This window comes from Pseudorasbora parva, chromosome 21, assembly GCF_024679245.1.
Source record: "Pseudorasbora parva isolate DD20220531a chromosome 21, ASM2467924v1, whole genome shotgun sequence".
NCBI classification, from domain to species: domain Eukaryota; kingdom Metazoa; phylum Chordata; class Actinopteri; order Cypriniformes; family Gobionidae; genus Pseudorasbora; species Pseudorasbora parva.
In genome coordinates this window covers 28,222,911-28,238,090 of record NC_090192.1, presented here as the reverse complement: position 1 = coordinate 28,238,090, position 15,180 = coordinate 28,222,911, and the positions used below count along the sequence as shown (strand labels likewise).

At 36.3% G+C, this 15,180-nt stretch overlaps 1 protein-coding gene across 1 annotated transcript in view; it reads left to right on the top strand.

Annotated features, from left to right (window-relative positions):
* Nucleotides 1-15,180, top strand: part of atrnl1b (attractin-like 1b) — a 130,309-nt gene that overhangs the window by 103,111 nt on the left and 12,018 nt on the right. Inside the window, exon 27 of the mRNA XM_067430608.1 lies at nucleotides 7,003-7,110. Coding sequence (XP_067286709.1) covers nucleotides 7,003-7,110 — 108 coding nt within the window. The remainder of the gene's footprint in view (nucleotides 1-7,002; nucleotides 7,111-15,180) is intronic.

The window sequence follows — 15,180 nt, the reverse complement described above, 5'->3', positions numbered from 1 at the left end:
TTTCTCAGTTCCACTTCTCACGTTTGTTTTCTCACTCTCTCACCTATACATGCGCAAACACACAAGTTGAAGGGGATAAAAGAAAGCAAATAGCTTCAAATCAATATTTAAATGAAGATATAATTAATGGATTCATAAACGTGTAGATGTTTCACCATCAGAAAGGAGCCATTATGGTGCAAATCTCATCCGTGTTTGATGAGGTCCCAGCTTTTCGATAATATCAACAAGCTCTTCAAGCAGAATTAACTCTTTCCACTCCTGCCCTTTCCATCCTGCTCCTTTGTGACTGAAATCAGTCACGCATGTACCATCTCCTATATAATCCCTGTCAGAGGTGTCAAAAGTATTCGCATTCATTACTTAAGTGGAAGTATAGCTACTAGGGTTTAAAAATACTTAAGTATCAACTCAAGCTTTTTACTTAAGTAAAAGTGTAAAAGTACTGGTTTCAAAAGTACTTAAAGTATAAAAGTAAAGGTAATATATGTAAAAAAATGCTATTAAAGACAAAAGCTTAGGCCACACCATAGGGGCCTACTGCACTACCCCACCTCCTCAAAAAACATTTTTCTAAAGACCATAATGACTATAATGTTATATTAAAATGTCAATTTTGAAAAATTTGGGATGCACTAGGCTACCTGTTTATATACCCATTAAAAATGAATGCATTTTAGTAATGGATATATACCATATGTGTACTGCTGAGCATTAACGTGTTTCCTGAAGCAGAAGATATGATGACTAGTTGCCTATAAGTAATTGTTATCAATAACCTTTATTGGAATGTAAATGTAGGCTACATGTGTGATCAGTGTTGCCAGATTGGGTCGACGATTTAGAGCCCTACGGGCCCTGAATTTTTTACACCCCTAACCTCATACCCACTGTCGTCCGCTGACTGCTTGGTTGTCATTTTGAAAAAAAAATAACAAACAAAAAAATTATCCAAATGTGAAGGGCCTGTGCAGGGCTCATAGCTCACCAACCCCGAAAAAAACGCATATATATATGCCACTTTAGCATAGCGATAACTTGAATATACAGCTACAATGAATTAACACGCTAAACCTGGCTGTCATGAATGACCGCGTCTTGCTGCTGAACGCTGATTGACTGAAAGTGCGTGCTCAATCTGGCAACACCGTGTGTGATTTGTGCTTTGAATCATGTGCAAGCGCGATGGATCGCGTAGTAACCAATAGGGTGTTGGAATGATATGTTTACACTTCTCATCCAACCACAATCAAATTCTGATGACGCGAATTATCTAGTTTTTTTTTAAACAAGATGAAATGAAAGAGTTGTAACGAGGCTATTTTTAAAAAGTAAGGAGTAGAAATAAACAGTAGGCAGAAAAACAATTACTCCAGTAAAGTATAGATACCCAAAATTTCTACTTAAGTAGGCTACTTGACACCTCTGATCCCTGTCCCAAACAGCACACTTAAGGGCTTTTCAAAATTTGAATTAGTTGACTCTAAGTCAACCCTGGGTAAACGGAATCTTGGATTATCTTGCATTTTGTAATTTCATAATTTATTTGGGATTAGCAATTAATATTGAGTATTCATAAGCTTTGCTGACTGTACTATCGAGTTTACACTGAATGGACGTTTTGGGCAACTGTATTTAAATCGGGAAAATGTGGAGATGTTTGGTCATTTCTAACTTGATCTCTTTTTGGTACCATAATGAATGAACTGGGCTTAGTGGGCTAAGCTAAATGCTATCAGATCGTCACCGTGAGTCAGAGAGATTAAGTGCACACACTCAGACGAGAGAGGTATGTATCAACTCATTTTAGTTAAGGGAATAACATAGTTTAATATGAAAAAGTGGTGAAGTATCCCTTTAAGGTGTTTTCTTTACCGACCAGGCCTAAACAGGGGTGTTTCAAGACACTCTCAAGACCTTAGGGTGTCCCATGTCATTTTAGCTTTCAGAATGGTACTTGAGAGTGCCCCTTTTGCGGCCGAAGTGTGCCCTCAATGTGCACTTTTACCGAGACTTCAACCCTACAGTCTAAGCGGCACAATGTCACAAAAGTGTAAACTCTGAGAAAGATTGCGATGGTCTAAGGTTCAGTTTGGGACAGGGCCATAGTGAACTACACAGTTAACAGTTCAGTGTATGAAAGTGAATGATTGATTGAATGCATTGCACTACTAAAGGATCCTCTGAAGCGATCACACAAATAAAGGTTACCGTCGCACATACCATACCGAACCTATTGTATTCATTTTAGATGCAGCTTAATTTTTTTAATAAACTTGCTTCCATAGTCTGATAATGCAATTAAACTTTTTGCTTTGTAATGTTTAATGTGTTTATAATGATTCACAATAAGAGGAGAATCAACACACGAACAAGCATTTTATTTATTTATCTATTATTATTATCGTCATCGTCATCATTTTTGCTTTGTATACAGTTAGAAATTGTTACCTCATTAAATTAGTCCAGGGAAGATGCATTCTCCATTTGCTTTGCACTTGGCTTGCTATATTTATTGTTTTTTAATTACCTATGAATGAGTTGTCATAAAAGTGTGCAGTATAGAGATTTTTTTTTTTTAAATAAAGGAGGATAGAAATTGTGTTGCATTTTATTGTAAAGCTCAGATGCGTGCACTTTGGATGTACAGTATAAATGTGCATTTTGGGCATTAAGGGCGGAAATTACTTTAACTTGTTTACTCAGAACTTTCACACACCGATGGCTTTACCATTGCTCTATACTGACTGATTTTGAACACCCAAAAACGTTTAGTTCACTTAACTTTTAAAGCTAGCATACCTCTCTAGGATCTCTCCTTTCATCACACGGTGTCACTCACATTTTGCAGAGATGATCAGATCGTATTGTCAAGAGAAACCCTGACGTGAGTGTGCTCAGCTTTGATAATTTCATTATAAATGTGGTCGCGGTGGGATCAGCCATAACAGTCCTCAAGTGGTGATTAATAGAAAAGATAATGAGTGATTAATTACCGTGGTGCCATCAGGGCCCATTTATGCGGAAGTCATTGAAGAGACCTCTTTGTGTCAGTGCCGAAGAGACGCCCCCACAGAGACAGCAATGTCGGCCTGATATGTGCACCGCCAAGGACGTCGCCACCTTCCTGCATTTTTTTGTTTGTCATGGAAACAGGAAGAAGTTTGTTCTGTGATTTCTGAGGTTGAAGTGACTTTCAAATGCAAAGAACAACACTTAATGTATTTGGTGACATGGTGGTGTTGGCCCAGTCTGTTTAAAACACTTTAGAGAACTTGTTCATCTAAATTATGCATATAATTTATTTTTGTTGCATGACAGACGGCTTATTATAATTGCCAAATTGCACTATTGTTCAAAAGCACGGTCCTTCGTGTTTATTTTTGTGGCTATGTTTTGAGGCTCTTTTGCAGTGGTTGAAGATTTATGATCTTGAAAGCAATTCAATGAAGCTTTGAACTTTAATGATACGAGTTGTCATTGTTAGAAGATTAGTTGTATTAGCACATGGAAAGCTTGCAGAAGACTGAGTAGTACATAATGTCTGCATAGGTATTTAATGTGCACTTCAGTTTGAGTGCAAAGCTTCTTAGTTTCCCTCCTTTTAACCATCAGTCACTTTTGAGTACTATAATCAAGGCACTTAAAGGCACGTACCAGTTTTTCCATTTTCCATTCTTTTTTTGTGTGAATTATATATAACGTACTGCTGTTTGCCACTGCATTTTTATCTCCACTGTGTTTTTTTAGCTTTTTATTTAAGATAACCATTTACAGTTCCTGCTGATTTTAAACAAAATGGTTGCTTTGTGGTTCCAGCTATTAAGAAATGTTTTAATTGTGAATAACTCTAAGTTATTGTGTGTATAAGTATAAGTGTGTATAACTAAGTCTAGTGAGCATTTTTCTAGTTTTGCTCTAAAATGTTTAATCTGATATTTCTCTTAATTTGAATATGAACCACTCTTAAAAGTAATTTCTTTCAAACAAAAGAGTTGTGCATGTGCAAAAGCATTACTGGAAATACTGAAAGTAAGGTTCAAAAGTTTGGAGCCTGTATTTTTTTATGTTTTGAATTAGTTTTTCTCACCAAGGCTATATTTATTTGATGAAAAATATAGTAAAAACAGTAATATTGTAATTACTCCAGGCTTCAGTGTCAGATATCCTTCAGCAATCTTTTTACTGTGCTGATATGGTGCCGTTCTTTATTAATGTTGAAACATTTGCATTTTTGTGGAAAGCATTCCACAAAAAAAATCATGATTCATTGAACATTCTGTTGAACAGAACTGCATTTATTTTAAATTGAAATTTTATAAAGACCTTCTCTTAAAGACATTATAAATGCCTTTACTGTCACTTTTGATCAATTTAAATTTGAAATTGCTATTTCATGCATTCTCACTTATTTACACTGTTAAAGAGTTGGATGTATGACAGTGTAGTATTAGACAGAGTACTTCTGTGCCAAATAGACTGTATGTGTGTATGGCCCTGTATGACATCATAAAGTGCAGAATTCCTTGTATGGGCACTGCTCTTGGAGGAGCGCATGGACACATTACCCAGAGCGAGAGCAAAAGCACGCCCCGTCTCATCACTTAGGTTACGGAAGTCATCGGCAGTGCTGCACAGGACCTGTTCGAGAAAAATTTGTCTTTGTTGATTTCATGATCTAAAAAATAAAATAAAAATTTCACCAAAAAAACGTGTTTTTGGTTATGAGGAAAATGATAACCTTTACTTAGATTACCCAGTGTTAAGGGAACAGTGGATGCAGTTTGTTTTTCTGGAAAGTTCTCCGAGTGTTTGTTCCCTGAAATTTGGTAAAGACTGTTTTATAAACAATCGGCATATACAGTTGCAAGAAAAAGTATGTGAACTGCTGGCAGAATCTGTGAAAAGTGAATGATCTTTACTAAATAAGAGAGATCATACTAAATGCATTATTTTTCTTTAGTGCTGTCCTGAATAAGATATTTTACATACATGTTTTACATATAGTCTACAAGACACACACACACACAAACTGAATTTATTAAAATGACCCTTTTTTAAAGTTTATGAACCATTGATTCTTAATACTCTGTGTCATTCCCTGGAGGATCTATGGCTGTTTTGTATTTTTTTGTTGTGTTTTTGTTGTTGTTCTTGAATGTGTGTGTGTTTTGCGTGCGTGCATGCGCACACACACTCTGGTGATTCTTAATCTCTGCCCACGGCAAGCCTCCAAGAGCTTGGCTGTTTTCGGAAACTAGTAGTACAGTGCATCTGTCTTTTTATAAATCCGCTAAAAAGGAAGACTTCGGAAGACGGATATATGAAGGATGCAATACTACACTAAAGGTTCTACTCTAATGAGATTGGCAGAATCTCTGTGTGTTATGTACCCTTTCATGTGCCCTTGCCAAACAGAAGTATTTAAAAAAAAAAACATTCTAACAAAACTTTACTTCAGTTCCGTGACTTAAGAAAAGTTTCTTCCTTTTGATTTGCTTATGAAATCCATGTCTGGTGTGTGTATATATGTGGCATGTTTGTCAAGAAGTGGACATGGTACAGAATTGCTGTGAAACCAGGCGAGTGACAGTACCTCAGCATTTGTCTTCCGTCTCTTATGTGGAACAATTAGAATTAAAAGCAGCACGCTTTCTTTTGTCACAAATCCAATAGCAATCATCCTCGTCCTTGGTACCCAAATCAGCCCACATTTAGATTGATCGACCGCTGGTGAGGACCACTTTTTTCTTTTTTTCTTTTTGTTTGTGTGTGTGTGTGTTTTCACTATTGATTATCCAGAGATGATAGAGGCATCACCTGCGACGACTCCGTCTCTTCAAGCTGTTTTGGAGTGTTCATTTAAGTACAATGTCTTTCAAAGTTAGTCTCCAGAGCAAAAGCTTTCTCTCTAATAGTTTTTTACATACCTGCTGAAGTGTTGAAATTAGATATTCGAAATGCAGTGAAATATCTAAGCAGGGATTTGAGGTCTTATTAGGATGTATATTGAATATTTTACTGATAAAGTATGTTAATTATTCTCTGTGGAATTCTCTAATATGGAGGCAACTGGCATGGCACTGTGTGATTGAATACTCTATATTGCAGTATATTGATCTTTTGTACCCGTGTCACCGGCAAATGCTCATGAATGCTCACTCTCTTACACTCAGTGACATCTACACATTCTGATTACAGATGAGCAGTTGGTATTGATAAATATATTGACGTCACCTTCATAAGAACTTCTGACCAGGGTTGTGTCATCTCCTCCTGTATGCACAAGCAAGGAAAATTGTGCACCATGTGCACATGATAGATAAACTATATCCATCAAAGAAGCAAAATAAGAAGTGTGCCATCGGTTATTTATGGGATTTTGCATGAAGGTTGTGAATCCCGCTTTTAGGGCAGTCAGCCAGTCAGTCGAATGGAGAAATTACTGGGAATGCATCATTAATTAAACTCCACCACTGGAATACTGATGCTCACGCAATCAATGGCAAAATAATTGCTTGTCATGCATGTTGTGGCAAGAGAAATTTCCTTCCAATCTTTGCAGACATTTGATTAGCCTGGTCTTCCAAACTTTTTTATATGGAACAAATGAATTATTCAACCACCTGTTTCTGCCTGTGCTGGAAAACAGCCAGAGCGCTGTCAATGGCCTCTCTCTCTCTTTCCATCTTTCTCCGCTTTATTCTGTTTTGCACTTTCTCCTCTTCTCTTTTCGTAATCTTTTTCCTTCCTTTTATCTCAAACACATCAGAGTCCCTGCACACTGTGTGTGTGTGTGTGTGTGTGTGTGTGTGTATATATATATATATAAAGGTGCTTTTAGTTTTCCTGTTCTCAGTCACTGAACCTTCTCATGTCACTTATGCTGTCAGTCACCACTTCACAGATTTGGACAAAAATTTAGATTTGGTTTATGCATAGATATTTACTAATGTATCGTACTTTTCTTCTCTCTTTCACCTTTTACTCTTCCTGCTTCAGCAACTGATGAGGGAAAGGCAGCAGATGGCCAGTCGCCCTTTTGCATCGGTCGCAGTGACACTGGATGTGGGTGGCACTCAAGTAGAACTGCTTCAGGGTGGAATTGAGGTTAGTGTGACCTTTGAACTTTGTATTTGTAAAACACCCAATTAGGTTTTAATCTACATATGCAAGTGCAATGTAGGGCTAGAAGATACAGAGCAACACAAAATTCACAATATATTCATAATGACATACAATTAGGCTACATCATTACGATGCGTTTTTATTTAGCTATTCTTTTTGCAGTCCCTTTGGCAAGATACTAGAAAATATTTCAAACTTAACCTTTAAAAAAAACTACTTTAGTATTTGTAAGGTAGATTAATTTGTGAATCTGTTGTAACTTAATATTTTGTGTAGAACAACGTGTCAAACATGCTTGTATTTGTTTGTTTTTTACTAGATTTTACCATTTTTTTCTAAGATTATTTGAGAGTAAAATAATCTGTTGTAAACCACAGCTCACTTCAGTGCGACCGCGCTCATGTTAAGGTGCACGAGTGCCAGGTACATTCTCTGCAAGACGTTCTAATCATAAATATCTATGGTTCTAATAACATACTGGTCTAACGGAACAGTCACTGACAGACGCGTGTGTTCTTGCTCCTCTTCATCTGGCAGTAAAGACCTCGCTCTAATAGATAAACTGCTGCCATGTTTTTCCCAACACCTGGCCCCACCTTGATGCGGTGATTGACAGGGCGGGGGCGGAGACTTGATCGAGTCGGATTGCATTTTCAATTCCACATTGAATTTTTCAACATTCATTGCAGGACATATAATGAAAATACAATTGCAAGAATGTTAACTGGGAGTGTAAATGCACTTAAAAAAATAAATACAGAAATGCGTTGCCATTTTACATATTGCATTGCAAATTGAATATTGCTACATATAGGCACCAACAATTTTATATATATATATATATATATATATATATATATATATATATATATATATATATATATATATATATATATATATATATATAATTGTTGGTACCCCTGGTAAATATGATCAAATATGGCTGTAAAAAATAAATGTGCATTGTTTATCCTTTTGATCTTTTATTAAAAAATTCACAAAAATCTAACCCTTTCATTAAAGTAAAATAATTCAAAATGAGGGGTAAATCACATTATGAAATTAATGCTTTTCTCCAAAACACGTTGGCCACAATTGTTGGTACCCTTTTATTAAATACTTTTTGAAACCTCCTTTTCCCAAGATAACAGCTCTGAGTCTTCTTCTATAATGCCTGATGAGTTTGGAGAACACCTGAATAGAGATCAGAGACCATTCCTACATACAGAACCTCTCCAGATCCTTCAGATTCCCAGATCCATGTTGGTGCTTCTTCTCTTCAGTTCACCCACACATCTATTATAGGGTTCAGGTCAGGAAACTGGGACGGTCATGGCAGAAGCTTCATTTTGTGCTCAGTGACACATTTGTGTGTTGATTTTGATGCTTGTTTTGGATCGTTGCCCTGATGGGACATCCAACCACGGCCCATTATAAGATTTCTAGTAGAATCCATCAGGTTTTGATTTTTTATCTTTTGGTATTTGCTAAAATCCATGATACAATGTATCTGAATATGATGTCCTGGACCTCGAGCAAAAAAATAGGCCCACAACATTAAAGATCCAGTGGTATTTTTAGCCGTGGGCATGTGGTACTTTTTATCCCTATTTGCAACCCATCTGGTAGATTTGCTGCCAAAATGCTATTTTATAGTTTCATCCTGAGCACAGAACCAGGTCCCTTTTGACTTTCCAGTTGTGTCTGACAACTGAATGTGCTGGAGTTTGTTTCTGGATGAGCGAGGAGGATTTTTTTTTAATCCCTCCCAAACAACATGTGGTGATGTAGGGGTTGTTTGATTTTTTTTTTTTGATTTTTTTTTTAGGCTTTCTGACCCCAAGACTCAAATAATCTCTGCGATTCTCCATCTGTGATTTTTGGAGAGTCTTTGTGCACTCAAACGTTCCTTCTCGCCATGCATTAACATTTTTAGTTTAATGGAGCGTCTTAATTATTGCCCTGATGGTGGAAATGGGGATTTTCAAAGCTTTAGCTATTTTCCTACAGCCTCTTTCTATTTTGTGAAGCTCAACAATATTTTGCTGCACATCAGAACTATATTCTTTGGTTTCACTCATTGTGATAAATGATTAAGGGAATTTGGCTTTTATGCCTCCTTATATTTATACTCCTGTGAAACAAGACGTCATAGCTCGACAATTTCATGTTCCCTGTCACCCTGGTGTGCTAAAAAATGTAAATATTAATGTAAATATACTTCAGAGATATTTTACTCATTTAAAATTCTAGGGGTACAATTATATACAATTATAACAATTATGGCCAATTTGTTTTAGAGAAAAGCATTTATTTTATAATACCCCCCATTGTCAATTATTTTACTTAAATGAAAGGTTGGATTTTTGTGATTTTTTTTTAAATAAAAGATCAAAAATATAAATAATGGAGATTATTTTTTTACAGCCATATTTGAATATATTTACCAGGGGTACCAACAATTTTGACCACGACTGTATGTATATATATATATATATATATATATGTATATATGTATGTATGTATGTATGTATGTATGTATGTATGTATGTATGTATGTATGTATGTATGTGTATATATATATATACATACAGTCGTGGTCAAAATTGTTGGTACCCCTGGTAAATATATATATATTATAAAAATCAATTTATAAATAATCCAGACATGTTTTTACCCCTCAGTGTTTGTGTGTGTATATATATATAATGTACCTAACCTTTAAAATCAACTTAACAAGGTTTACAGTCTAAATAATGAGCAGAGCCAGGCAGAAACTGTTTGCAGTTTGACAGCTCTAATTTAAGTGCATCGGGATTCATGGTTGTTACACAACAGACATGCACAGAGACCTGTGAGAGCAGATGTACCTGCCACACAACAGAGATGTTGAAAACGCACGTCCAGCAGCACTTGATGTGCCTCTCCAGAATCCATTAGTGTAGAGTGGAGTGGTGCTCAGTGAGCACTATGGGCTGTGGGAGGACACGCCACAAATGAAGAGCACAAAACAACATACTCGTCAATCCTCCAGCTGAACGCTGTTCAACATAGATCTTTTTAAACAAACTTCAGCTTCACTCTTATCAGGGTATGGCTCTCTTTTACAGGAACATCAGCCTTGTGAAAAGAGCCACTTAAGTTCAGTGAAATTGCGTCCACAAGCCAGCTGTTGAGAGTTGGAAGTTTTTGTGAACAGAAGTTGCTTTGATAGACAACATTTTGGCTTCAGATAGTACAGGACCCACATATGCATTATTTTGTTTTTATAGCGTATTGTATGGTAAGAGAGTCTGTTAGCTCAAAGCCCTATACGATAGGAAATTAAATAGAATGTGGAGGATTTTAACTGTGACGATGATTGGCGGCAATTTAAACGGTGACGGGATAAACGTAACTAAGCGACAGAGTCCATTATAGATGTCCCAAAGCTTGCATACTCTTCTGCTACACACTTAAAAGTATTTACTTTGTTTCTTTACAAAAAGAGTACATGCTTTTAGGTCGTAGTAAAAGTAGGCGAATTGGGACACAGCAATAGGCTCATCTCAGGAGACCCGTTTAGAGCCGGTCTGCCACCTTTCAGAGCTGCCTGCTCCATCTTGTTCCCTCAAAGCTTTGATTACAATAGCATTTCAAATTTGTGTTCAAAATTAGCCAGGGAGCATTTTAATGAAACCAAACCACACCCTCTGCAATTTTTGTCCACAGTGACTTTCTGAGCTTTTCTTCTACACGCATCTCTACTTAACAAATGTTTCTATTTATTATTTCTAGCTTATGGGGATATCTTGGTATGAATTCATTAAAACTTATATTTTGGTTTAGTCGTGTAGCATATGTGTCCCCTCATGTTGTTCTTCCTCAGCTTTTAATCATGTGCTCAGTGATCAACATTGACACTTCTTGGAGTCTATTGAGGCAGATCCAGATGTTGGCCCCACTTTGCTAGAATCTGGCAGCAGCTGAAGGTGAAAGGAGGGAAATGAGAGCAATTCTGTTCCATAAAGGTTAATGAGACAGCATCTGGTGCTGTTGAATTGTTTAGCATAACCTCCTAATAAAAAAAGGACAATCCAGACGGTTCAGCATAGTAATATGTGCCTGTATCTAAGCTTCTGTCTGTAGTTATCACAGATTAGCTCACCCAAGACTAATGTTAATGGTAGGTTTAACCAAGGCCTGTTTAAGCCATTAACTGTGCAGTAGCTGTGAAGGTTTATTTTATTTATTTATTTATTTATTTTGGCAGTATTATTTACAATAAATGAGAGGGATGATAGGAAATTATAAGTGGAAAAAGAGGGAATGGGATTAGAACATGGGTTTGCACCCACATCTTCAGTTTGAGTTTTACAGCTCAGTACTGTATGTCTGAAGCACACGTGCATACCACTAAGCCACAGTTCAGACATCTAAAAGCCTTGCACATATCATTCACACAGTAATTCTCAACCTTTTTGTCCAAACCTGTATAAACGTAGTTTAAAGTATGTTGACTTTCACTTATGAGGTACCATTTTAAGGTTTCATTATTTTTTAGAAAAATTTAAGAAATAATGGATAGACAAAAAACATGACATTTAGGCTACTGTAGAAAAAACAGCAGCTGCTATAGTAGTGCCGTTCTTTGTTAGCAGGGAAGTAGCAGGCAATTCACACAGAACTGTAAAGCCCACCCACTGACTCTCTACATGACTGTCTGACTTGAGTTTGGTTTTTCAAGCTCGCAAGCCAAAGAAGATTTGCTAGACAACCCTGGCTATGAATTGCATTTGCTGTTGCTAGTGTGCGTCTAGATTTCTAGGCTAGTAGGTTAGCATTTAGGCAAGAAATATTACAGAAATTAAAGAAATCAAATGTAAAACACTGGATAGTCTTCATTGTAAAAAAAAAAATAATACAGATTAATGCTTACAATTAAAGTTATAAAACTTTAGTTCAGTCAAAAGCAGAGTGATTTTCTTTGTATTTTGTTCTTTGATTAACGTGACTGACAGCAGTAGGAATATTAGGCTGCTGTCACTTTAAGAGTTTATTTACTGATCCAATTTATTACACAGCATGCATTATCTTTTGCAACTATCAGACTGTGTTTAACTGAATACTCTTAAAGACATTTTATAAGTAGTAAGAAAGTCATTTTGGTACTTGTGACTTAAGCTATTTGAGAGGCGGCGTGTGAGCTCCAATTTTATAGATCCGTTTTTTACTATATAATTATATTGTATTATATAATATATGCTGCTTTCGGTAATCTACAGGACTACAGGCTCAGTTTCCGTCTACCACAGGTCGCGTTAAAACTATTCTCGCTTTGCGTTAGGCTGGTCTGGGCTGGTCTGTGTTGGGACTCAACTGGACTGGAGAATAAATTGTTGCGCTTTGAGGTCAGTAGAAGTGCTTTATGAAGCCAATGTGAGGCCAGCCCATTTAAAACGGTGCAGATGACACAGATGCTGCTCGCCACCATGGCCAGCGCACAACATATGGGCCCGTTAACAGTTGCAGAGTATGATGGATGGAGGCTGTCACCAGGCAACAAAGAGAGGGCCATTTAAATTATACTGTGTACATAGCCATTCTTGTGTTTTGAGAGTGCTCAATAGTGAGCTCTTATCTACAGACCAGCGCTCATGCTCCCTGTCATTGCAAATGCTCCGATTAGCCATGCAAATGAGATGCTTCGCCTTCTGTTAAAAGCTGGAGAAACATATATGTAGATGAAGAGGATTGCCTAGTTGCTTTATGACTGGGTTTACATTTCCATTTCCATTTTTTGCTGCTTATCCTCTTCATCTTCAGCAGCAGCGATATTATGATACATATTTTTAAATGTGTAAAGCGAAGAACACAACAGAGGAAATTAGAGATGGGTGGAATAAAGACACCAAAATAATGAAAAGAGGGATACAATGTGGTCATAAATAATAATAGGTATTCACCAGTTGGTCACATTATGAGATTCAAGGTGGGAAAACAGTGAATTAAATCTGTGCAGGATAAATCAAGCAAATAGAAAGTGTCTGACATGTTGGCGAAACCTGAAGACATGGCCCATAAAGTGTCTCACATCAGCCGGTTTGTCTCAGTGTCTAATTAGAATGTGGCTCAGTGGCGCTGAGCTGTTTTCATCAGGTTAGTCAATGCAAGCGAGTGGGATGGAGTTGTCCCTCAATTAGTTGTAAATCAGCGGGGCTGTATGAGAGACATCTGTTTGGTGGCTAGTTCATGTCTTTTTATAGCCTTTCTTGTTTTCTCCTGTGACAAAACTTTCATGAACATAACATTTTCTGGATTTGTCCTTCTTTTTCATGTTCAAAGGTAAGCATCTTTGAAAAGTTTTTGAGTTTACTTTTAAGGTTTGGCCATTACCAGATGGGCCGGTCTTAGTATTTCACAATCTGCTCAGTTACTGGGATTTTCACTCACAACCCTTTCTAGGTTTACAAAGAATGGTGTGAGAACATCCAGTATGCAGCAGTCCTGTGGGCAAAAATGCCTTGTTGATGCTAGAGGTCAGAGGAGATTGGGCCGATGGATTCAAGCTGATAGAAGAGCAACTTTAACTGTATAACCACTCGTTACAACCGAGGTATGCAGCAAAGCATTTGTGAAGCCACAACACGCACAACCTTGAGGCGGATCGGCAACTCCAGCCGAAGACCCCACCGGGTACCACTCATCTCCACTACAAATATGAAAAAGAGGCTACAATTGGCACAAGCTCACCAAAATTGGACAGTTGAAGACTGGAAAAATGTTGCCTGACCACACGTATCCATCCTCTGATGGCTACTTCCAGCAGGATAATGCACCATGTCACAAAGCTCGAATCATTTCAAATTGGTTTCTTGAACATGACAATGAGTTCACTGTACTAAAATGGCCGCCACAGTCACCAGATCTCAACCCAATAGAGCATCTTTGGGATGAGGTGTAACGGGAGCTTCGTGCCCTGGATGTGCATCCCACAAATCTCCATCAACTGCAAGATTCTATGCTATCAATATGGGCCGAAATTTAAAAAGAATCAATGCCACGTAGAATTAAGGCAGTTCTGAAGGCGAAAGGGGGACAAACACAGTATTAGTATGGTGTTACTAATAATCCTTTAGGTGAGTGTATATATAAACTACTGTTTGGAGGCGATATAATTTTTTTTTTTTTGAAAGAAGCCTCTTATCACCAAGGCTGCATTTATTTTTATCAAAAAAAGCAGTAGAAACAGTATATGATTATGTATTTTAAAATCTTCAGAGTCACATGATCCTACAGAAATCATTCTAATATGCTTATTTGGTGCTCAAATTTTTTTTATTATCAATGTTAAAAAACAGTTGTGCTGCTCAATGTTTGTGAAAACTGTGATGCATTATTTTCAGGAATCTTTGATGAATAGAAAGTTAAGAATTTAATTGATTTAAAATGGAAATGTATCAACATTGGTACTCAACATTATAAATGTCTTTACTGTCACTTCTGATCAATTTTAATTTTAATTTGTTATGTCCCTGTTGAATAAAAGTATTCTTTTATTGACATAATATATGTATGTATATATATATATATATATATATATATATATATATATAAATATATATATATATATGCTGTATATATGTGTATATATATATATATATATATATATATATATATATATATTAAAAAATTTGCTTCTTTTTTAATATATTTTGTTTTAATTTTATTCATCAAAGTATTATAAAAAAAAGTATCAGTTATGAAAAAATATTAAGCAGCAGAACTGTTTCCAACTTTGAAAATGAATCATCATATTAGAATGATTTCTGAAGGAACATGAAGACTGGAGGAATGATACTGAAAATTCAGCTTTGCATCACAGAAATAAATGATCATTTAAAGTATAATAATTTGAAAACCAATTATTTTAAATTGTAGTAATATATCACAATATTACATTTCTTTCGGTATTTTTGATCAAATAAATGCAGGCTTGATGAGCAAAATAAACTTCTTTCAAATACATTACAAATAGTAATGTGTCCAAACATTTGGCCTGTACTATATATA